This window comes from Anabrus simplex, chromosome 1 (assembly GCF_040414725.1).
Source record: "Anabrus simplex isolate iqAnaSimp1 chromosome 1, ASM4041472v1, whole genome shotgun sequence".
NCBI classification, from domain to species: domain Eukaryota; kingdom Metazoa; phylum Arthropoda; class Insecta; order Orthoptera; family Tettigoniidae; genus Anabrus; species Anabrus simplex.
In genome coordinates this window covers 956,739,360-956,763,635 of record NC_090265.1, presented here as the reverse complement: position 1 = coordinate 956,763,635, position 24,276 = coordinate 956,739,360, and the positions used below count along the sequence as shown (strand labels likewise).

Below are 24,276 nucleotides of genomic sequence, written 5' to 3'. Positions count from 1 at the left end.
TCATATCATATTTCATTTATCACCTTTCCAGATCACATCTGGAATTGCAAACCCTGACCACGGTCAGACTCTTGATCATTTGATCAGACAATCAACCTAACATGGAAAGTCTTCTATTGAAAGAATCCGCTGGTTTGGACAGCTAAATAATCTTCCAAACAAAGACACCATTCAGATACGATGGGGTGTCAGATAGAGGATCGGGGCGAGTCGGAGCTTCCAGAGACATAATGATTAATTGTGAAGATTAATCAAACTAAGTATGTACTTAAGTTCAATAAACCAGGAAAGTTTTTGTATTTGGCAACATTAAATATCAATTCATTGATGAAGGTTGGTAAGTTGAAACATCTAATTGATATTTTGAATCAACATAAAATTGTGATCACAGCTCTTCAAGAATTAAGCAATACTGATCAGAACCCAATTGAATCAGGAGGATATCGTCTCTATAAAGGACCTCCAGGTGAAAGAGTCATAAATAAAGAATGTTCCTCAATTTGGAGTTGGTTTCTTGATACACAATAGAATTCTAGATTCCATTATTGATTATTCCTCAAATTCATCAAGAGTAGCATTATTAACGATTAAAGTGGAAAACAAGATCTATAAATTGATTAATGTTCATGCTCCAACAAATGAAAAGAACAGAACTGACAAAGAGGGAACAGATCAATTTTGGGATGAACTTGACCAATTAGTAATGAATATACCTGATACTAACATTAAAATTCTTCTTGCAGATTTTAATGCAAAAATTGGACGTGAGAGAAAATTTTGTGTTGTGGTGGAACGATGGCCAGCACATAAATTAACGAACAAGAACGGCGAACGGTTAATTGAATTTTGTATTAACCATTGACTCATTTTAGAAACAACAAGGTTTAAAAGAAAACTGCATAAATTAATGACTTGGAAAAGTCCAAATTGGGTGAATCCCAGATAGATCATGTGGCCATGGATCGTAAATTTCATAAAGAAATTTATAATGTTAAGGTTCTGCGTGGTGTCGATGTTGATTCAGACCCTTATGTCCAAGATTAAATTTAAGTTAACTCTTAAAAGGAAAAATAAACTGCATAACATTAATAGGAAAAGATTGTATGATCCTAGTTCAGTCATTAATAATCGAACATACTTTGAGAAGTCCACAACACTTTTAAGTAATAACTTCGGAACCACTATTAACAAACTAAAAGCCATAGCAGAGGAAGTTACTCCCATTAAAATTTTTTTTTTAAAAAACCACACATCCTTGGTTTCATACAGCAATACTACACCAGCATAAAGCCTTGTTGAGTGTGATCAACAAAAAAAAACAGAAAGCTCTAGAGAAGAACTAATCAATGCTAGACAATTAACGGCTAAAGAAATCAGGAGAGTTAAAAGAAATTATCAGAAGGAAACATTAAAATCGACTGATGAAGCTTTTAATCGAAATAAAACAAGAGACTTATAGGACAGTCATTTAAGCAATACCAAAAATATTATACTCCCCCCTACTCTCCTGATGAAAGATAAGAACGGAAAGGTGGCCCATAATGATAATGACAATGTAATAATTTTGGCTGAATACTTCAAAACATTACTTAATAGCGATGAACCTGAAATTTATTTTGAATTTTTTTCCCTTCAGAAATAAAACACCTTTGGAGGTCATACCACCAGTTAACGATGAAGTAAGTGCAGCTATTGATTCACTGAAATTTTTTAAAGCAGCAGGAGAAAAGGAGGGATACTGACTGGAAGGTGATTGGGGATTTAAATGAGACTATGGAGTGGGTATGTGGAAAACTTGGAGTGAAATTTCTAGATCCAAATGGGTGGGTAGGAGATAGGGATCTGCGCTCAGGTGGCCTTCACTTAAACTGCAGTGGTACATATAAGTTAGGAAATTTGTTTAGAAGGGTTATAGGGAGGTACATTCAGGAAAACAAGGTAGCGGTGTTAAGGGAACAGGGAACTGTAAATCAAGTAGGGATGACATAAAACTGTTAGTGCTCAACTGTACAAGTATTGTAAAGAAAGGAATAGAATTTAATTTAATAGATATATACTTACCAGATATTGTAATAGGAGTTGAATCATGGCTGAGAAATGATATAATGGATGCAAAAATTTTCTCACGGAATTGGAGGGTGCATCGTAGAGATAGGATAGGAATGGTAGGAGGGGAGTGTTCATTCTCGTGAAAGAAGAATTTGTAAGCTACGAAAAAGTTAAAGATGACAAATACAAAATTCTAGGGGTAAGGCTCATCTCTAAAGATAATAGACAACTTGATGTCTTTGGAGTTTACAGACCAGGAAAGGGTAGCGCAGATGCTGATTCAGAATATATTTGATAAGATAATCAACTATGTGGGAAACGATAAGGAAAGGAATGTGATTGTAGCGGGTTACCTCAATTTACCAAATGTCAATTGGGAAGGTAATGCGAACGACAGGAAGCATGACCAACAAATGGCAAATAAGTTAATATGGGAAGGGCACCTGATTCAGAAAGTGATAGAACCAACTAGAGGGAAGAATATTCTGGATGTGGTGCTTGTAAAACCAGATGAGCTCTATAGAGAAACTGAAGTAATAGATGATATTAGTGATCATGAAGCTGTTTTTGTGGTAATCTATATATATAAAATAAGAGTTTTGTCTGTACATTGCTCAGAATTTGAAAATAATGGTATTTCTGTATTGGTCATGTCCATAGTAACAAGAATATGCACTTTTTACTTTTCCGTAATTTCTGTCTGTCTGCCTGCCTGCCTGTCTGTCTGTCTGTCTGTCTGTCTGTCTGTCTGTCTGTCTGTCTGTCTGTCTGCCTGTACACGCATCACGAGAAAACGGTTGAAGAGAATTTAATGAAAATCGGTATGTGAAGTCGGGGGATGAGCCTCTACAATCTAGGCTATAGATCATTTTATTTACGCTGAGTGAAATGGTAGTTTAGGGGAAGGCCTAAAATTGAATTCTCAACTATTTTGGTTATTAGTCGTGTAATGAAAATCGGTATGTGAAGTCGGGGGATGAGCCTCTACAATCTAGGCTATAAATCATTTTACTCACGCTGAGAGAAATGGTAATTTAGGGGAAGGCCTAAAATTGAATTCTCAACTATTTATGTAATTAGTGGTCGTATTTTAAAGAAAATGGATATGCAAAGTTGGGGAGTAAGATGCTACAATCTAGGCTATCAATAATTGTATTCACGCTGAAAAAAATGGTAGTTTAGGGGAAGGCCTAAAATTTAATTCTCAAATATTTTTGTTATTAGTAGTCCTATCTTGATGAAAATCGGTATGCAAAGTCAGGAAATAAGTCGCCATAGTCTAGGCTGTAAATTATTTTATTCACGCTGAGTGAAATGGTAGTTTAGGGGAAGGCCTAAAATGTAATTCTCAAATATTTCTTATTAGAGGTGTAATCGATGAATGCTACACAACTAAGGTTATATAGTATTAAATTTCCTATTATTCATGTCTTATACATTGTTACCATACTGGCTATGATCACAAACATATTCATGAATTTGGATTTTTGTTACTAAGTCCATATCAGCGCCGAGTAACGAGAAAATGGGTAAACAGTATTTAATGAAAATCGCTATGTAAGTCGGAGAATAAGAAACTGCAGTTTACGGTATAAAATATTTTACAAATCGCAGAGTCGAAAGAAAACTAAATGTGAAGGCCTACAATACAGAAAGCTAACACTGATCAACAATAACATTACATTGACCATTGTTTGTCGTGATGTGCTTTGTGTCTTCTATTGCCCCTCATCTCCGGTAGATAGGACTACTGCTGCGTACAGAGTATTTTTTATTTGATTTACGTCGCACCAACATAGATAGGTTTTATGGTGACGATGGGATAGGAAAGGGCTAGGAGTGCCTTAGGCCTTAATTAAGGTATTAAGGTACAGGCCCAGCATTTGATTGGTGTGAAAGTGGGAAACCACGGAATACAATCTTCAGCGCTGCCAACAATGGGGTTCGAATCCACTATCTCTCGGATGCAAGCTCACAGCTGCGTACCGCTAACCACACGGTCAACTCGCCCAGTCGTACAGAGTGTAACAGCCTTCTTTAGCAGGCCATTCCCCTGGTTTATAAATTTTCTGATACTACTGGTACGTAACACATTGGATCATCATAGCATTCGGGCTATTCAATCCCTACTCTGAGACACTGATTGGAATGAACAGTGTGCATATTTAGCGCAATAATGGCAGATCAGTGTTCATGGCAATCTGCGGCCTGGTTATCCCAGCTCTGGAACTTTGGACTATTAGATTGGCACCGCAATCTAACCGCAGCACTGTTCGTTAAAAGTGATAAAACGTGCGGCTTTCCATTTGATCGAGTATTTTACATGATAGCATTGCTTTTAATCGCTACATTCATACTTACGTTTTTATAATGACCTATGTTGATTTCAGTTAGGAAAACCACAAAGTCAGTATTTCTGAGAATCCCGTAGCGAAGCACGGGTACATCAGCTAGTTAAAAATAAATGTGAAAGAAAGGAAGAGATTAAAATTAGGACTGTTAGGCAGTACCTTAAGGCTGATAAAACAGGCATGAGGAAGTTTTTAATAAGTAACTATGATTGGTGGAAAACGGTAAATAAAAATGTAAACAGACTCTGGGATGGGAACATTGTTGAGGAACATGAAAATAGGTTTGTACCTTTAAAGGTGGTAAGGAATGGTAAAGATCCACTATGTTATAACAGGGAAGTAAAGAGACTAAGAAGGAGGTGCAGGTTGGAAAGAAATAGTTAGAAATGGCTGTGGAAGTAAGGAGAAATTGAAGGAACTTACTAGGAAATTGAATGTAGCAAAGAAGTCAGCTAAGGATAACATGTTGGCAAGCATAATTGGTGGCCATACTCATTTTAATGAAAAATGGAAGAGTATGTATAGGTTCTTTAAGGCAGAAACAGGTTCCAAGAAGGACATTCCGGGAATCATTAATGAACAAGGGGAGTGTGTATCCAAGGACCTTCAAAAGGCAGAAGTATTCAGTCAGCAGTATGTAAAGATTGTTGGTTACAAGGATAATGTCCAGATAGAGGAGGTGACTAATGCTAAAGAAGTATTAAAAATTACATATGATAACAATGACAATTACAATAAGATACAAAAGTTGAAAACTGGAAAATCGGCTGGAATTGATCAGATTTCTGGGGATATACTAAAGACAATGGGTTGGGATATAGTACCATATCAGAAGTACTTATTTGATTATTGTTTGCATGAAGGAGCTATACTGAATGAGTGGAGAGTTGCTATAGTAGCCCTTGTGTATAAAGGAAAGGTTGATAGACATAAAGCTGAAAATTACATGCATTGCATGTAGGTTTTGGGAAGGCATTCTTTCTGATTATATTAGATATGTTTGCAAAATTAATAACTGGTTTGATAGAAGGCAGTTCAGGTTTAGGAAAAGTTATTTCAATGAAGCTCAACTTGTAGGATTCCAGCAAGATATAGCAGATATCTTGGATTTAGGAGGTCAAATGGACTGTATTGCGATTGACCTGCCTACAGCATTTGATAGGGTGGATCATGGTAGACTACTGGCAAAAATGAGTGCAACTGGACTAGACAAAAGCGTGACTGAATGGGTTGCTATATTTCTAGAAAATAGATCTCAGAGAATTAGAGTAGGTGAGGCTTTATCTGACGCTGTAATAATTAAGACGGGAATTCCTCAAAGCAGTATTATTGGACCTTTATGTTTTCTTATATATATAAATGATATGACTAAAGAAGTGGATTCAGAGATAAGGCTTTTATGCAGATGATGTTATTCTGGATACAGTAATAAATAAGTTACAAGATTGTGAGCAACTGCAAAATTACCTTGATAATGTTGTGAGATGCACAGCAGGCAATGGTATGATGATAAATGGGGTTAAAAGTCAGGTTGTGATTTTCACAAATAGGAAAAGGCCTCTCTGTTTTAATTACTACAGTGATGGGGTGAAAGTTCCCTTTGGGGATCATTGTAAATACCTAGGTATTAATATAAGGAAAGATCTTCATTGGGGAAATTACATAAATGGAATTGTTAATTTGAAATATATACTTACTGGTGTCGTGAATTTTATAGTAGTTTTGTGTGTGCGTGCGTGCGTGCGTGCGTGTGTGTGTGTGTGTGTGTGTGTGTGTGTGTGTGTGTGAAAATTATGGTGCTGTGAAGGATTAGTGAGAGTTGCTATGGTTATTATAAACAAGTCATTTATATTCTTTGAAGATTAAAGTTTCCTTATACAGTGAATATTTTAAAATTATGAAATTTTATACACTTTATATGTATTTTATCTATACCACGAAGAACTTGGCATATTAACTGTTTTGTTATTGTTCTGTATAACATCCAAAATTAACTTTGTGTGGAATACATAACCTCTCCTGGCAAAGAAAAGGACAGTGAAATGGACAAAGATTGGAAGAAAAAAAATACTTGTAGATGTGCTACCTGGACAAGGTCTCTCACACAAAGATGACCAGCTGGACGACATTCTCTCGCACAAAAAGATATTTTAATTGGAGCAATTTCAGAAACAAAAAGAAAGCTTTAGGTATCAAAAGAGACAGTAAATTATTTACAGTTTTACAGTGGGGTTGACAGATATACTAGAGCACAGGAGGGTGTACTGCTCATGGTACACAAAAGATTTTTTTTTCTATTTTTTTCTATGAGCTTTACGTCGCACCGACATAGATAGGTCTTATGGCGAAGATGGGATAGGAAGGCCTAGGAGTTGGAAGGAAGCGGCCGTGGCCTTAATTAAGGTACAGCCCCAGCATTTGCCTGGTGTGAAAATGGGAAACCACGGAAAACCATTTTCAGGGCTGCCGATAGTGGGATTCGAACCTACTATCTCCCGGATGCAAGCTCACAGCCGCGCGCCTCTACGCGCACGGTCAACTCGCCCGGTACACAAAAGATTAAGATCAACAATTGATAGCTACACTTTTTGGAATGAAAGGATTATCCAATTAAGACTCAAACTATCCAGGGGTTATCTTGCAGTTATAGGGGTATACGCTCCAGTGGAGGGCAATTCAAAAGAAAGTGATGGGTTCTATAATGATCTGCAAAAGATAGTCAATAAAATTAACAAACAAGATATGCTACTATTACTGGGAGACTTCAATGCCAGAGTTGGTAATGAGAAAATTCAGAATCATATCGGAATCCATGGAGAAACAACCTCTAATAACAATGGAACAAAATTAATAGATTTCACTGTCTTCAATCATTTAAAGATTATGAACATAATGTTCCCACACAAGGGCAGCCACAAGTACACGTGGTCTGCATGACATCAGAAATCGATTATAGATTATATAATTTGTAATGGTAAATTGGCAGATTTAGTCTTGGATACAAGAGTCTATCGAGGCCCTGAATTGGAAACTGATCACTATCTATTCGTAGCACCTATTCATCTGAGGCATAGATGGTATAAAAGAAACAAACAAACAACACAAGAAATTAAAACTTTTTACAAGGTTAACCTATTAAGAGACCCCAGTATAAAATGGCTGTACCGGAACAGACTTAATAATCTTGGACAGATGACACCAGTTAGTGACAAAGTGGAAATGGAGTGGTCTAATTTATGTTCAGTTTTAAAGCAGTCTGCTTTTGAGAGTTTGGGAGTTAAGAAAAAATGGCAGAGGAAACAGGGTTTAAGAATCTGGAATAAAGAAATTGAAAAAGTTATTTCAGACAAAAGAAATGCTTATAAATTTTTTTTGTCAACTAGTAAAGTAAAAGATAAAATAGAATATCACCACAGGAGAGCAATAGCGAAAAGGAAAGTACGGAAAAAGCACAGAAAGAGTTGGGAAAACTTTGTTTCACACCTGGAGACTGATATAACAAGACTACAACCACAGACCTATAAAATACTCAAGAAACTGAATAATGATGTAAAAGAAGACATACGCATTAATGCAATACCTCTAATGGAGTGGCTCATTTATTTTCGGAACCTTTGGAGAGGTTCAAACATTGAGCCATTTCTTCTGCCAACATCTCTTAACAAGTCTTCGGAAACCATTACAGTCGAAGAACTGGAGCTAGTACTCAGAAAACTTAGAAATGGAAAAACACCTGGAGGACTCAATGAATGCAGAACTATACAAGTACATCTTCAAGCAAAGATTTCTCAAATTCATCAGTTTGATTTGGAATGGCAACAGACCACCAGAGAATTGGCAAAAAGCTTACAAAATTTACTCTAATATTGTCAAAGAAAAATTATTCAGGTATTATGAAAATGTGATTGGAAATGAACAACATGGATTTCGAAAGGGGCGCTCATGTGCTGATGCTTACTTTACCTTGAAAATCTTGGTAGAAAAACGCAGGGAATTTAACTTGGAAACTCACATAGCATTTGTTGATTTTAAGAAAGCCTTTGACCTAGTTAACAGGAACAGACTTCTTAATATCTTAGCAGAAGATAATGTCCCACAACAGTTAATACAGTAGATAACATATACAACATGTACAGTGACAACCTTATTGCAATAAAGTTTGGTTATCATCAGACTGAACGGAACCGATCAGCAGAGGTGTGAGACAAGGTTGTGGACTTTCTCCTTTGTTGTTCGTAATCTATATGAACAACATAATACAGGAATGGATGCATGAAAGGCATGGATCAATCCCAGTCAGCAGATATCTCACACATCTAGATGCCATACTTTTTGCTGATGATGTTGCATTGGTAGCATCATCAGAAGATGATCTTCAGTGGTCAGTATATAATCTCCAGAAAATGTCTTCAAAATTGGAGATGATCATTTCACCACAAAAGAGCAAAATAATGGCCTTTAAGGGGAAGAACCCTATCCCCAGTAAAATCTATTTAGATAATAAATTTTTGGAAAGAGTCAACAAATTCAATTATCTGGGATACAATTTATCTTACCAAGGAGAAATTGATATCTCTGCAAAAATAACCAAATTTACCAGAACAGCAGGAATCATAAATCATATCATGAAGCCATCTCTTGTCCAAAAACACACTCGCTCACGTCTTTATAACACTTTAGCCAGACCAACCCTTTGCTATGGCAGTGAGGTATGGACAATAAGAACTCAAGACATTTCCAGAATAATTACAGCACGTGAAATGACGTTCATGCGCAGAACAGCAGGCTATACGAAATGGGATTGTATAAGAAATGAAGATGTGCTTAAGGGACTGAATGTGAAACTAGTAATCAATTACATCTATGACTACCAAGAAAACTGGAAACGTCACGTTCAAAGGATGGAATCTGGAAGACTACCAAAGGAGATCCTACGCTATCAACCAAGAGGACAGAGATCTAGAGGACGTCCAATGAAGCAATGGAAAGAAAATGCAAGATCGTAACGGGGTACATGGCTCAATACTTGGAAGGATGATGATGATGGTGATGATGACATAACCTCTCCTGCCCAAATGCCAACCTCACTTTCCCAGGATGAACAAACCTGTTCCCACAGATGTCGACCGAGTCACGGCGGTATAACCGTTACATCAGTTACGGAGGAAATGCTGTAATTTCAGCTATTCCATTAGCTGAGAGGTGGCAGCCCCACCAATGGTCTTACTTCCTTCAGGCTAGCAACCCGTCGGAAGGACATTTGATTGCTTTCAAGTCTTGCAAAAAGAAAAATGCAAAACCGTAACGGGTCACATGGCCCAATACTTGGAAGGAAGATGATGATGACGATGTAAATAAAGGGTACATCTCTGCACATGGTTATGAGAGTATTTAAGCGTTGTAGTAAGGATGTAAAGGAGAGAGCATATTTGTCTCTGGTGAGACCCCAACTAGAGTATTGTTCCAGTATATGGGACCCTTACCAGGATTACTTGATTCGGAACTGGAAAAAATCCAAAGAAAAGCAGCTCGATTTGTTCTGGGCGATTTCCGACAAAAGAGTAGTCTTACAAAAATGTTACAAAGTTTGGGCTGGGAAGACTTGGGAGAAAGGAGACGAGCTGCTCGACTAAGTGGTATGTAAATACAAAGTATGTTACAAGTGTTTATTTATATATCCACCTATTCAATACAAAGAGATCTTTTTAGAAATTAAATATTATTATAAAATGTTAAGGGACATGTTTCGCCCATATTAAGGGCATCATCAGCCTCAAATTCAAAGCTGTATGGTGAAAAATCAGGATCCTGATTGCTCTTACAAGCCATAAAAAGAGGATATCATTATAGGTGTCAGTCTAAACATACAAAATATTAGAATGTCCTTGGCTAAAATTGCAGTATCAAGCTGCATGTCATAAGTTCACATGAATATACTTTCTGGAGCGTTGAAAAACTTGTTGGGGTAGGGCAGTAAACAGCTCAGTCTTTATAATGAAACAGAAATGTGCCTCCTTGAAGATGATAAGAAAAAGCAAAGCTGATACACTGTTACAGATGTCAATATCGTATGTTGTGATAAGACAACAGATCTCTTAAATGGCTGTTCAGCTGCCTATAGTCTATTTAACTGGCTGAAGGAGTGAAAGTCGAATGTGTTATGATAAGATAACAGTCTTCCTTACATAATTGTGGGAGTAAGGAAAAAGCATTCGGTTGTCTATCGATGTATTTATCTTATTTGAAGGACGAAAGTCGAAGGTTTATCGACGTTGATAGAGCTCTTTGGTGTGAAGTCTGTAACAAGAGGAGAGTGAATGCTTAGGAAGGTATTTTTGAAGAGAAAGTGGGTTTAAAGAAAGGTAAAACAAGGAAAATGTATAAAAACACTTACCCTTTTGTCTGTGAAGATGTAAATCAGTTATGGAAAGGTTAGTTGAAGAAAAATAACGTTATGTGTAGGTTCATTTATTTCTTTGACTGTTAATGCAGTTGCTATGGTAGCGTTGAATGACTGACATTTGTACTTCTGGTATTGTATCGATGTGAGATTGGCGGAGGAGGGTGTGGTTGAGGGGAGGGGGTAGGCGGAGCGTTAAATTTATGTGTTGTTGGTTGCGAGAGATTTACATGGTCGGACAGGGAGGGAGTCGTGTTGGGTTGCGGGAGAATTGTGGGGGCGGGCATGAAGGGAGTCAAGTTAGTTAAAGTAGTGGAGGTTCTAGAAGATGTTAACTTAAGATTTTTAAGAATGTAGTTATGTTTTGAATTTAGAGTTTGCAATAATTTGGGTAAACTTTCGTATAATGGATTCTTGACTTCAATTAAATCATTGAGGTTTAGATTTTTGTTGTAGTGTTTTTGGACCAACACTACAACAAAAATCTATTTGCGATGTTTCCTCTTGGCCGGCGTAGGCGGAAGTAGAGCAGTCGAGTTTCGGCGCTGAAACAGAACACAAAAAGTTTTGCCGAGTGACATTGTTGACCCTTACTTACTGGCGGCTTAACAAAGGCCAACCGAGCGAGTCTCCTTCACTCTCTATCTTGCTCCTCCTGTACCTTCGTCGTTTTTTACCTTCACAATGCCGCCAGAGATTAAGATACATTACAAGCAGAGTGGGCTGTTTCGATGCGGTAACAAAAGAAAATACAGTAAAATTGTTTGAATATGAGAATTTCTGTCGTGGGAACAACGAAGAAGAAAAATGTTATGGTGCCGGTATCTGGTGTTTACTGTTGAACAGTCGTATTGTCATTCATTTGCTTTTGATTAGCCATGGAGAACAGGAAAAGTTATACCCTAGATGAAGAAGTAAAATATATACGAGAAGCGGACACTAATCCTCACCGAACAAAAACTGAAATTGCTTCAGACATAGGGATTCTTATACCATGGCAGGTACGTAGATTTGGAGAAAGCACTTTTCACATTGTTCCAGCATAAGCGGACTGCAGCTCTACCAATTAGTGGCGACATGCCGAAGGCAAAGGCGATAGATTTAGCTAAAATGATGAGTATCACTGCTGATTTCAAGGATTCATCAGGATAGTTGCAAGGATTTAGAGATCGTCATGGAATCACAGGGGGGGGGCAATTTGCAGCAACTCAAAAGCTGTGGACGATGTCATGGTGTAACGCTGGAAAGAAGAGGTTCTGCCGGGTATCATAAGCGATTATCAGCCTCCAAACATCTACAATTGTGATGAGACAGGCCTGTTCTACAATCTCCTTCCTAATAAAACATTAGCTGAAAAAGGTGACTCATGCTATGAAGGGAAGAAAAGTAAAATTCGTGTAACAGTACTTCTCGCCAGCAATGCAGATGGATCTGACAAACTTCCTCCACTTGTGACAGGAAAATAGAAGAATCTGAGGTGTTTTAAGGGTGTGAAAACAAAACCTATGGAATGTGAATCCAACAGAAATTCTTGGATGACTATACTTCAAATGGAACACTGGTTGAGAAAACTGGACATTAAAATGAAAAAGAAACAGAAGAAGATCCTTCTTCTTATGGATCGATGGGCAGAACATCCACCTCAAATTGCTCTGGAGAATGTCCGAGTGGAATTTTTCCCTCTTAACTGTACCAGTGTCCTACAACCGCTTGATTTTGGGCATCATTGCAAATTTCAAAGTGCATTGTAGAAAAATTCTGATTCAACATTTAATAACACTGAGTGATGCAGATGCAGGAAATTAACCTCTCTCCATTAATTTGCTACAAGTCTTGGACTTTATTTCGGCTGCCTGGAAGCAGGTGTCATCCTCCACAATCTGCAACTGTTTCCGCAAAGCTGGTGTCTTACTAGAAGAGGCTGCCTCTAATGATGATTATGGGGACAAAGTTTTGTCTGGCAATAGCTAACGCTACCGGAGGGTGTAGAATTCAATACTTTTGTGCATTTCGATGATAATCTAGCTGTATGTGGAGAACAACCGGATGAAGAGATTATTGCTGACGTATGCCAATAACGTGGTGGTGATGGACCAGCAACAAGCGATAGTGACAGTGATGGAGATTGAGATAACGACTTGAATCTTGAAACACCTGAATTGAGTCAAGTGTTAAGTGCAGTCGATGTGTGTAGGCGTTACATCAGTGCGAAAAGTTGTAGTAAAAGCGCTTTGAATTCATTACTAAGTTTGCAAAAGGAGGTTTATACTCTTAATGCAAGTAAAGTGGAGCAAGCCAAACTATCTGACTTCTTTAAGGCTGGACCAAGTTCAAAATAATATTTTCTGTCTTAATGTATTTATTATTTGCAAGGATTTACACATGTAGGTCTATTCCATTGGTGTTTTAGTAAATACGTAATGTATTTTGTATGTCTGATTTCTAAGTATTTCTGAGGTACAAGTAGTTTTTTCTCTTCCCTTTGATATACGTATAAGTCAGGTTCAACTGTAATTAAGTTTTGTATGAAACTGTATATGATGATGCTGGATTTAGAATGTTAAACTAGTAGTATTTCTTGTAATACTTTTTTCCATGGAATTGCTTTTTGTACTTGAGTTGTTGTAGTTGTTGGGTAGTTATGTTTTTAACCTCACTTTATTATCACTTGTAGTGTTAAAGTAGTAGTGTGTTCAACCTATATTATTATAATTTGTAGTGTTAAGTCTAGAAATACTTAAGTTGTGTGTGAATTTGTACGAGGGCTGATCAACAAAGACTGAGTCTGATTTTCTTTCACAGATGTTTATTACTCCATTTCAATGTTTACATGATCTTTTTTAAAGTAGTCCCCTCCAACTTTTTAAAGTAGTCCCCTCCAACTTCAATGCACTTTTTACAGCATCTCTGCCAGTCCTTGAACATATGCTGTAACCATTCTTTGTCAGATCCTTGAGAATCGCCTCACTTTTCTTGAGCACTGCTTCAGAGTTCTCAAATCGAATGCCCCGTAGCTTTGCCTTTAGTGATGCGAATAAAAAAAAAATCACAGGGCGCAAGATCAGGGCTATAAGGTGGATGCAGTACACAGGTAATGTTGAATCGATCCAGAAACTGCATGACTTGATTTGCGACATGAGTTTCACAAAGCTCAGAAAGAAAAGTCTTCTCAGTTTTAATCACTGCATTCGTCACAGGGATCATCGACACAGATAGGTCTTATGGCGACAATGGAATAGGAGAGGGCTAGGAGCGGGAATGTAGTGGCCATGGCCTTAATTAAGGTACAGCCCCAGCATTTGCCTGGTGTGAAAGTGGGAAACCATGAAAAACCATCTTCAGGGCTGGTGACATGGGGTTTGAACCCACTATCCCCTGAATGCAAATTCAAAGCTACGCGTGACCCTAACCACACTATCAACTCACTTGGTCAAACAAGTGACTGAATACTGCTGACTGAATACTTCTGTGTACAGTAATTCCCCACATATACACTCCACTTGTTAATTAATGATTGCTGGAATGTCCTCCATGGAACCTGTTTCTGCTGTAGCACCTGTTTGTGGTGTCTACACGAATAATAATGATAATAAAATAGGAATGAATTAGAAGATAATGAATAATAATAAAAAAGAATAAGGAAAATAGAAAAATATCAATGTTAAGACGGTTTCACATCTAAGCTTTGGAAATGAGACTGTTAACTTACAAATATGCAAAATCAAACCATACGCCAGGTAAACATAACCTACAGGTCTAACAAACGACAACTACGGAAAGGATGTGGAAGGTGAAAGGAGCCCTATTGAGGTCCATGGGAAAGTATGACGTTATGGGGAAGAAAAGGTTCACAATAATCACCCTCATACTAATAATTATTAACCGAATGAAAGATACAATTTCAAATGAAACAAAACAAACAAATCGCAGAGTAGCTGATACTTAATACATTAAAACAAAGGATATTCAAATAGACTTAAAAACAAACCAGGCAATCTAATCAAGCTCTTCGGACACGAAATGAACTTTGGCTTAGAAGTTCACATTTAAGTTAAGTTCACAGATTGAAAGGAGGTATCCTCCAAGAAAGTGTGTTACATTTACTTTTAATTACAAAATACTGAGCCTAAAAAAAAGTTTGCCTCTGAAAACAACGCGTTGCAGACTAGCTTAACAGCTAAGTCATACTGATGCTCGATTTTGATAAATGTGGAAATCTAGAGGAAACTCCGGCACACAAAATAAAATTCTACATAATCATGAGAGTTACATTAAGTGAGAAAGGTCCAAAACACAAGAATGAGTTTAAATTAATTATAACGCATTAACTTAGCGCTTACCGTGAGAGACCAGAGACCCAAGGCAGGGCGGACGCAAGATGCGTCTGCCCGCTGCAGTGATCCGAATTCAAAGCCGCAGACAGCAAGCATTGCTCACACAAGGAGCCCAAAATCGGAAATCGTACGATTGCCAATAGCCAATAAGAACAGCGAATTCCTCTAGATTTACATATTCACCAATAGGAAAGGTTGTTATTCCGACCAATAAAATTTCATTTCCTTATAGGCTATGGGCAAGTTCAAGAGAGTTGGATTTACGAAATACAGCAATTTCACAATTGAAAATTTACACGTGCGGCACGGGTTGCCTAAAAAAAAAAAAAGGACCCTTTTAAATTTTCGAAACACACTTCAGAATTACATTTCTTGATGTACAGAATATAAAATGATAATACAATTTAGTTCAGTAATTCTTCTTCTTCATTCAATAATTTAAAAAATTTCAATATGTTCTTCAAATAAACTTTTTCTAATTCACATAAATTCTTCAGTCTTGAAATGTTTTGTTTGTTTACCCAAAAATGATGACAATACCAAAATGAAATAACATTGTACACTGCTGTTCAACAATGGTCACATCCCCCCCCATTTAAACTTGAGCTACGCTCGAAACAAATATATTTTAACTTTTACTGAGGGTGTTGTGGCCACACATCCTATGTGACACTTGACGCTACAATATCTTCATTCTCTCCAGGATCGTCCATACAGGCCGAAGAATCACAAGTAGAGCATCAGTATTGTTGCCCAATGTAGGCGCTGGCCCCAGCCGATGCCAACAACTTCCAGGTATATTGCAGTCCAACCTTGACCATCTTACAGCCTCAGCACAGCCCACCCATATAGTGAACTGGCTTATAACAGGCAGAGGAGTGTGGCACAGTACTGCCAACTGCCACTCTTAGGAACACCTGCCCACTCCAGCGTTGGATATTAGTGGCCCTTAGGTACATTGCAGCCTCCAAACAGGAACCATAATTCGAAACAGGACCAGAGTATTACAGCCACTGCAACAGAAACCAATCCGCAGCAGAAAATAGAAGACATCGGAAAATGCCTTCGCCCGACTAGCCGGAAGAGCTTTCAAGAATAATGAAGGGCTGAAGGGTGTATTTTTTGTTTTTCTTCCTTAACTAACTTAATTAGAGGCACCAAACTGGTGACTTCCCAAAGCTCCTTATGGAGGTCCCCTCCCATAGACCTGGGGATACCCCAGTCCCCCTTGGCAAGCACTATTTCAAATTTCAAAAGGAAAAGTTGAAAGACTAAAAAAAAAAAAATCTGCCAGAGTTTACCCTTACACAAGAAAATTTTACAGAGAATCCCTAGTTATAAAAATGAAGGAAGATCTTAATCTTACCTAAAAGGCATTATACTAAATTATACCTAGCATGATCATAAGTGACCATCCCCATTACAACTAAAACAACTCCTAATAAAACTATAAAATCCAGCAGATGTCTGGCCAGCTTTCTACCCAAAAGAAAATTTGCTTACAACTAAGATTCCTTATAACTACCCCAATATAAACAAAGGAAATTTACCACAGAAATAAATTTTAAAATACATGTTACTGAGAATACAGCAGGACACATTACCATTCACTCAGTTTACCTCTTCAAGCACTACAGGCATGATAGGTCAGCATAAAAGAGAAAGCATCCTCCAAGTAATAAATTACCCAAACTACCAAGCTCGATAGCTGCAGTCGCTTAAGTGCGGCCAGTATCCAGTAGGAATGGAAAATTCTAAATTCCCATAGAAGGAATTAGATATTTTTCACCAATAGAGCATGTCAAAAACATATCAGATGTAAGGCTTTTCAGGCATTTGCTCTATTAACCAGCGTTTCGTCTTAGGTCTGACACTAGACTCGTCAGAGTGGGATGTGCCAGACCCTACCCACTGACGCTGGGTGTATGCAGGTGAGCTTATCAGAAGCCTATTTATGAGGCACAGTCTGATAACTGCATACGGGAGATAAATCTCCACAATGGAATTATTGCCCGCCTAGCAATTCCGAATGGAAAATTCTAAATTCCCATAGAAGGAATTAGATATTTTTCACCAATAGAGCATGTCAAAAACATATCAGATGTAAGTATCCAGTATTCGGGAGATAGTGGGTTCAAACCCCACTGTCGGCAGCCATGAATATGGTTTTCTGTGGTTTCCCATTTTCACACCAGGCAAATGCTGGGGCTGTACCTTAATTAAGGCCACGGACGCTTCCTTCCCACTCCTAGACCTTTCCTATCCCACCGTCGCCATAAGACCTATCTGTGTCGATGCGACGCAAAGCAGCTTGCAAAAAAAAAAAAAAAAAAAATACCCAAACTAGACCTTCATAGACTGAAGCCAGGATACAAATGTGCTATCCATATCCTCATTGACATTTTCCACGAAATTAAATTTGCTTTCTTAATTGCGCAACCCTTTAAAAAACAAAATAAATAGAAGGAAGAATTTAGAATGTTGCAAGAGAACTGAAAACAGGGAAATAGTTAAGTTACTCCAATATTCAATTAAATGAGGTTAGTAAGTCACTATTCATTTATCATGTCATGTACTCATTACTTTAAAATTTTAATGCTGATAGAACTCACATTATGTATCATGTGTCACATCAGTAAAATTAACGCAATTAAGCCAAGATACAGAATTAAGATCACATTAAATTTACCAACAAACAGAAAATCCGAAATGAAACGATGAAAACCATTCAAAAATGACTGATATAAGAAATAAAAGGTACAAATGCAACCTTCATACCAGGGAATATCAGATTACAGCACGACACCCTAAGATCACCGAACCTATCTGTCCTGCCGCACACGGCAACACAAAATCACACTCGAGACTTAGGTGCGATGACCCCTGAATCAGTAGTATCAACCAGGGAAAAGCAAAAACAACCTCAATACTACAGTTTCCATCACATGACATCACAAAAACACAATACACACAAACACCAGTGTGATGACCCATATATCAAGCAGTACCCACGAAAGATAATAAAGGACAGAACATGACCTCAAGTACCCTTGAATCCATCACACGACAATGAGACTCTTAGGACTAATATCATAATGCCAGAAGAGGAATGGCCTCTCAGCACCTTAAGTCCTAAGTCTCAGTACACACACAAATGCCTTATCAAGGCGCCCAAAACAAACACAAATGACCTCCGATATTTACAAAAGTGGAAGGACAGATACAGCCAGGCTACGAAATTTAGAAAACTTACTCAATCCACAGGATCCCATACTCGAGCAAACTGGGTAAATAAATTTAGAAGACATGAAACCAGAAACGAACGAAAAATTAACATCGAGAAAATTAATTAAAACAAGAATAGTAAAGGAGAATTAATTGAAGAACTCTTCCCAAATCATAACACCTACAAAATTTCACTAAAAATTTTCGTGATGAATTTAAAATAACAAACAAGATCTTGATAACCTGTAAAGCAACAACAAATTTAACTGAAGTGGCTCAACATAATGATCCTGAAATAAACATTTGAAGAAAATCTTCCTAGTACATAATTCACAATTACAATGGACACTATTCTCCATCTAGTCACCTAATACAAAGAAAAAGATTACGAGGAATCTCATATCAGATACACCAGATTTCAAAAATATCATGAGCACAAGTGCAGATCCGTACCCCATCTAAATTTTGCCGTAATGGCCTTAGCTGATGCTGGTCTATTAATATGGTGAGCCTGTTTTGCCCCATGAGACTATCCCAGTCCTCAAAGAATGCTCCCTGGCAAGTATAGAAATACATGAGTAAATAAAAATAACGTGACAAGGAAACAGACTCTTACACGACGGAAACGCTCAATAGACAAACTAGGAAATTTTCAAACAGATTAAGAGATCCCATACTCTCTAATCTGATTGGAGAATTTAGTAACTGGCTGGGAACTGCCCCAAATAGTCCCATACCTACTTGGAAACGAACCCAGGTACAGTAGAAGACCGAACACAACACAGCACATGTCCAGAAATTTAGATATTCACTGAGTCCAAAGCACAAACGCAAAAGATAATTTTAAAAAATCACACACGAAAAATAATACCAAAGAAAACACAGCAGGTGACAAGAAACGAAGTTTTGAAAATAATTTGTCGAAACACGAAATTTACGAAATGCAGAACACTCAAAACCCCGACGAAAAATTACGAACTTTAACCTCAGAAATGAATCCGAACGCGATGATAGGTACAACAATCAACACTACAATTTACAGCATCTGGAAGAACAAACTGAACGCAACATGAGATAACTCTAGGATGTAAGGTGTGTACGACTCGCAGTGGGTCAAGCGCTCGGCTGTTTTCAACCGACACTTCAGCTGTTCGAGAGATAAATGTGAATTCAGACAAGGAAGTACAGCCTTGAACATAATTTAATGTCGTAGTTTAAAGCAACCGGCAATTACACAGATGTTAGTTAATGAACACATTGAAATTTATAGCCGACGACTCAAATTAGAACACGGCACACGCAATGTAATAATATCACTTTACCAAAAAATACGTGGTCAGCAGAAGGCTTGCCACCAAAGAAAATTTAATGAGAATTAACAAAGAAACAGGAGTTTGTTACAGATAGTGACTTACCATTTCCTCCAACTGTTAATTATAAGGTGAAACACAGCAACACAGACTGCACATCACGGAATGAAAAACACATTCGACTGCCTCATCCGGAAATAATAGGCAGCTCCCTCGTGATGTCAAACTTGAGCAAGAATCATGAAAAACAAATAAACAGGAATTAAGAATGCAAGCATAACAATTACAACGTATAAAAGAAACATGTGAGGAACATATTCAAAATTAGATTTACTTTTCAAAAGTTAGCTGAGAACGATTATCATCAACATCCCCTTCTTCCATAACACACAATCTGCTACCAATGTAGCACCTATCGATGAATGTCTACACAAATAATAATAATAAATAGGAATGAATTAGAAAATAATAAATAATAATAAAAAAGAGTAAAGAAAATAGAAAAATATCAATGTTGGGACAGTTTCACATCTAAGCTTTGGAAATGAGACTGTTAACTTATCAAATACGCAAAATCAAACCATACGCCAGGTAAACATAACTTACAGGTCTAACAAACGACAACTACGGAAAGGATGTGGAAGGTGAAAGGAGCCCGATTTAGGTCGATGGGAAAGTATGACGTTATGGGGAAGAAAAGGTTCACAATAATCACCCTCAAACTAATAATTATTAACCAAATGAAAGATACAATTTCGAATGAAACAAAACAAACAAATCGCAGAGTAGCTGATACTTAACACACTAAAACAAAGGGTATTTAAGTAGACTTACAAACAAACCGGGCAATCTAATCAAGCTCTTCGGACACGAAATGAACTTTGGCTTAGAAGTTCACATTTAAGTTAAGTTCACAGAATGAAAGGAGGTATCCTGCAAAGAATCAAAAAATTAATTAATGTGATGTACAATACGCTCTCCAAGAAAGTGTGTTACATTTACTTTTAATTACAAAATACTGAGCCTAAAAAAAGGTTTGCCTCCGAAAACACGTTGCAGACTAGCTTAACAGCTAAGTCATACTGATGCTTGATTTTGGTAAATGTAGAAATCTAGAGGAAACTCCAACACACAAAATAAAATTCTACATAATCACGAAAGTTACGTTAAGTGAGATAGGTCCGAAACACAAGAATGAGTTTAAATTAATTATAATGCAATAACTTAGCGCTTGTCGCAAGAGACCGGGGACCCAAGGCGGGATGGACGCAAGATGTGTCTGCCCGATGCAGTGATCCGAATTCAAAGACGTGGACAGTAAGCATCGCTCACACAAGGAGCCCAAAACCGGAAATTGCACGATTACAAATGGCCAATAAGAACAGCGAATTCCTCTAGATTTTCATATTCACCAATAGGAAAGGTCATTATTCCGACCAGTAAAATTTCATTTCCTTATAGGCTATGGGCAAGTTCAAGAGAGTTGGATTTACGAAATACAGATATTTCACAATTGAAAATTTACACGTGCGGCACAGGTTGCCTCAAAAATAAAGACCCTTTTAAATTTTTGAAACAATTTTAGAATTACATTTCTTGATGTACAGAATATAAAATGATAATGCAATTTAGTTCAGTAATTTCTTCTTCTTCATTCAATAATTAAAAAAAAATTCAATATGTTCTTCAAATAAACTTTTTCTAATTCACATAAATTCTTCAGTCTTGTAATGTTTCTTTTGTTTACCCAAAATGTTGACAATACCAACATTAAATAACATTACATGACAAGGATTTCTGTAGCTTCACTGATTTCTGTACATTGCTGTCCAACAATGGTCACATATGCTTATAGTGCGTCTACATGCCCTCCTATTTTTTTAATCAGAATTTGTATGACTGCCAATTTTGCTTGCCATCTTGTTACCCTTAGCTAAATTCTTTGCAAGATTCAATTTCCTAGTAAGTACCTTCAATTTGTCTTTATTTCCACAACGATTTCTTACTCTGTTTCTTTCCCGGCTACACCTCTTCCTTAGTCTCTTTACTTTTTCCATTATAATATAGCAGGTCTTTACCATTCCTTACCATTGTTCCTTAAGAATTGCATTAAACCTATCCCACAGCTTGTGTACCTTTTTATTTACAATTTCCAGGACTCTCTTCTCTAGTGCGTATATTAGTCTTTTATATTTTTTGTCTTCTGAATTATTCCATTCTGGCCCAGCCTTACGAAGGCGGATCAAATGTAAACAGGAATTTGAATGTACCGCTGCTGTTAGTAATAATTCTGAGGTGGGGCTTTACCAGGATGTTAGTGGGGGTGTCTGGAGAAGGGGTTGGAGAACAGTTAAGTGAGCCAGCTTGCATACACTATCAGGCGCAATCCAACAAATATGAAGATCCAAAATCGTGCAGAAGCCGAAGACGAGTCGCTCGATTGAAGTAAATTGCCAGCTCCCGAACATCAGCGCAACATATTCAACGTCCGGCACTGTGCTACGCCGACGGAACTCGATGAATAGCTTAATGATCCAGTGTTCGCTTCGGTTGCGAAAATGTACATATATATACACATATAATACAATTCAATATAAATGAAATATGTAACTAGGATCATGTAGATTCTTTAGAACAGCTGATGTAAAAAACAATTTGAAGAGAAAAATGGTAAAAAGCGCAATACCGGAAACAAATGAAAAACGTATGTGCACAGTGCGCTATTTCTTGAAGATAAGAATTCAGGTCGTAATTGAAGTAGTCAAAGTCAGCGCAAGGCATGAGATTAAATTTGAATGTAAAGAGCCGGGCTGAGTGGCTCAGACGGTTAAGGCGCTGGCCTTCTAACCCCAACTTGGCAGGTTCAATCCTGGCTCAGTCCGGTGGTATTTGAAGGTGCTCAAATACGACAGCCCCGTGTCGGTAGATTTACTGGCACGTAAAAGAACTCCTGCAGGACTAAATTCCGGCACCTCGGCGTCTCCGAAGACCTTGAAAAGTAGTCAGTGAGACGTAAAACAAATAACATTATTATTATTATGAATGTAAAGACCCAAAATGTAGGTGGCACTATAGTATATTAGTATACAGTTCAATTCGGAAAGTAGGGTTTTTTTGTGTTTGTTTAGGAGAGATGAAAAGAAAAGATAGGATAAGTTAATAAAGGAAGAGGATTAGTAGATAAGAGAAGATTAAAAGGATGTGAAGTTAAAAGAGGATGGGAAAGGATAAGATAGGGAAATAAAGGAGGGGTAGTTGTCAAATAGGATATTGGGTTTTTCAGAAATGTTGTTTAAATTGAAATTAGGGTTGAAGTATTGGTCAAGGTGAATAAAATAATTTTCAGTAGTGTTTGGGAGGGGGCCTTTGTTAATGATTTTAAGTACTTTTATTTTTTCAATATTGGTGAAATTATGCTTGGAGTCTTGTATGTGTTGTCCTATAGCAGAGAATCTGTTGTATTTAATGGCATTGATTTGTTCGGAGTGTCTGATGTTAAAGTTGCGGCCTGTTTGTCTGATGTACGAGGAGCTGCAGTTGTTACATTTGAATCTGTATACTCCAGATTTAGAAAAAGCATTAGATTTATTTAATGATTTAGAACTGTGTAATATATCAAGATTTCTGTTATTGGTTCTAAAAGAAATTTTCATGTTGTGTTTTTTTAAGAACATTAGTTATTTTATAAGCATCTTGAGTGAAAGTGTAAGTGGAAAATGCAGTGGGATTGGTTTTGTCTTTTGATAACGTAGTTTTAGGACGCTGTTTGAATTTGTTGATGATACAGTTTATGAAAGAGTTGTTAAAGCCATTAAATTTAGCGATATTACGGATGGTGTTCAATTCATTATTTAAATCTTTTTTAGACATAGGGGTGTTGAAGGCACGAAAAATTAGGCTGCTATAAGTAGCACGTTTATGTGCTTGAGGGTGTGAAGAATCTTGCCGTATTGTGGTTACTGTTTTGGTTGGTTTTCTGAAAATTTTGTAAGTTAAAGAAGAAGGATGTCAAGTTATAGTTAAGTCTAGAAAATTAAGAGTTTTGTTGTGTTCTGATTCAAGGGTGAATTTAATGTTAGAGTCAATGTTATTGAGAAGAAGAAGTGTAGAGGCTGCGTTGGTTGATTCTTCATTTAAGATTACTAATGTGTCATCAACATATCTGGCCCAAAAGAGGATATTAGAGAAATTATTTTTATTATTATTATTATTATTATTATTATTATTATTATTATTATTATTATTATTATTATTATTAATAATAATGTTTGTGTTTTCTAAGAAATCGAGGTATATTTCAGCTAAAATGCCTGAAGCTGGTGAGCCCATAGCTAAACCATCTTGTTTGTAAATGGTGTTATCAAAGGTGAAATAATTATTGTTGAGAACCAATTGTAAGATTGACATGAAGTCTTGAATTTCTAGTTTACTCAGATTACTGAATTTGTTTAAGTTGTTGTTTATTATGGGGAATAATTTGAAAATTGGAATACTAGGATACATGTTTACGATGTCAAAAGAATGGAGAGAAAATTTGGTTGAATGTCAAAGTTCTTTAATTTGTTGATTAATTCAGAAGTGTTTTTGATAGATTTGTTGGATAAAAA

General features: G+C 37.1%; 2 protein-coding genes across 2 annotated transcripts in view; one reads left to right on the top strand and one right to left on the bottom strand.

Annotated features, from left to right (window-relative positions):
• The window catches only part of LOC136857796 (ER membrane protein complex subunit 2-A), a 115,010-nt gene that overhangs the window by 63,670 nt on the left and 27,064 nt on the right, over positions 1-24,276 (top strand). The window lies entirely within an intron of this gene.
• The window catches only part of pns (pinstripe), a 508,843-nt gene continuing 499,231 nt past the window's right edge, over positions 14,665-24,276 (bottom strand). The window contains exons 23-25 of the mRNA XM_067136728.2: positions 20,504-20,602; positions 19,775-19,895; positions 14,665-16,147 (exon numbers count right to left, since the gene is read on the bottom strand). Coding sequence (XP_066992829.2) covers positions 20,581-20,602 — 22 coding nt within the window. The 3' untranslated portion in view covers positions 14,665-16,147; positions 19,775-19,895; positions 20,504-20,580. The remainder of the gene's footprint in view (positions 16,148-19,774; positions 19,896-20,503; positions 20,603-24,276) is intronic.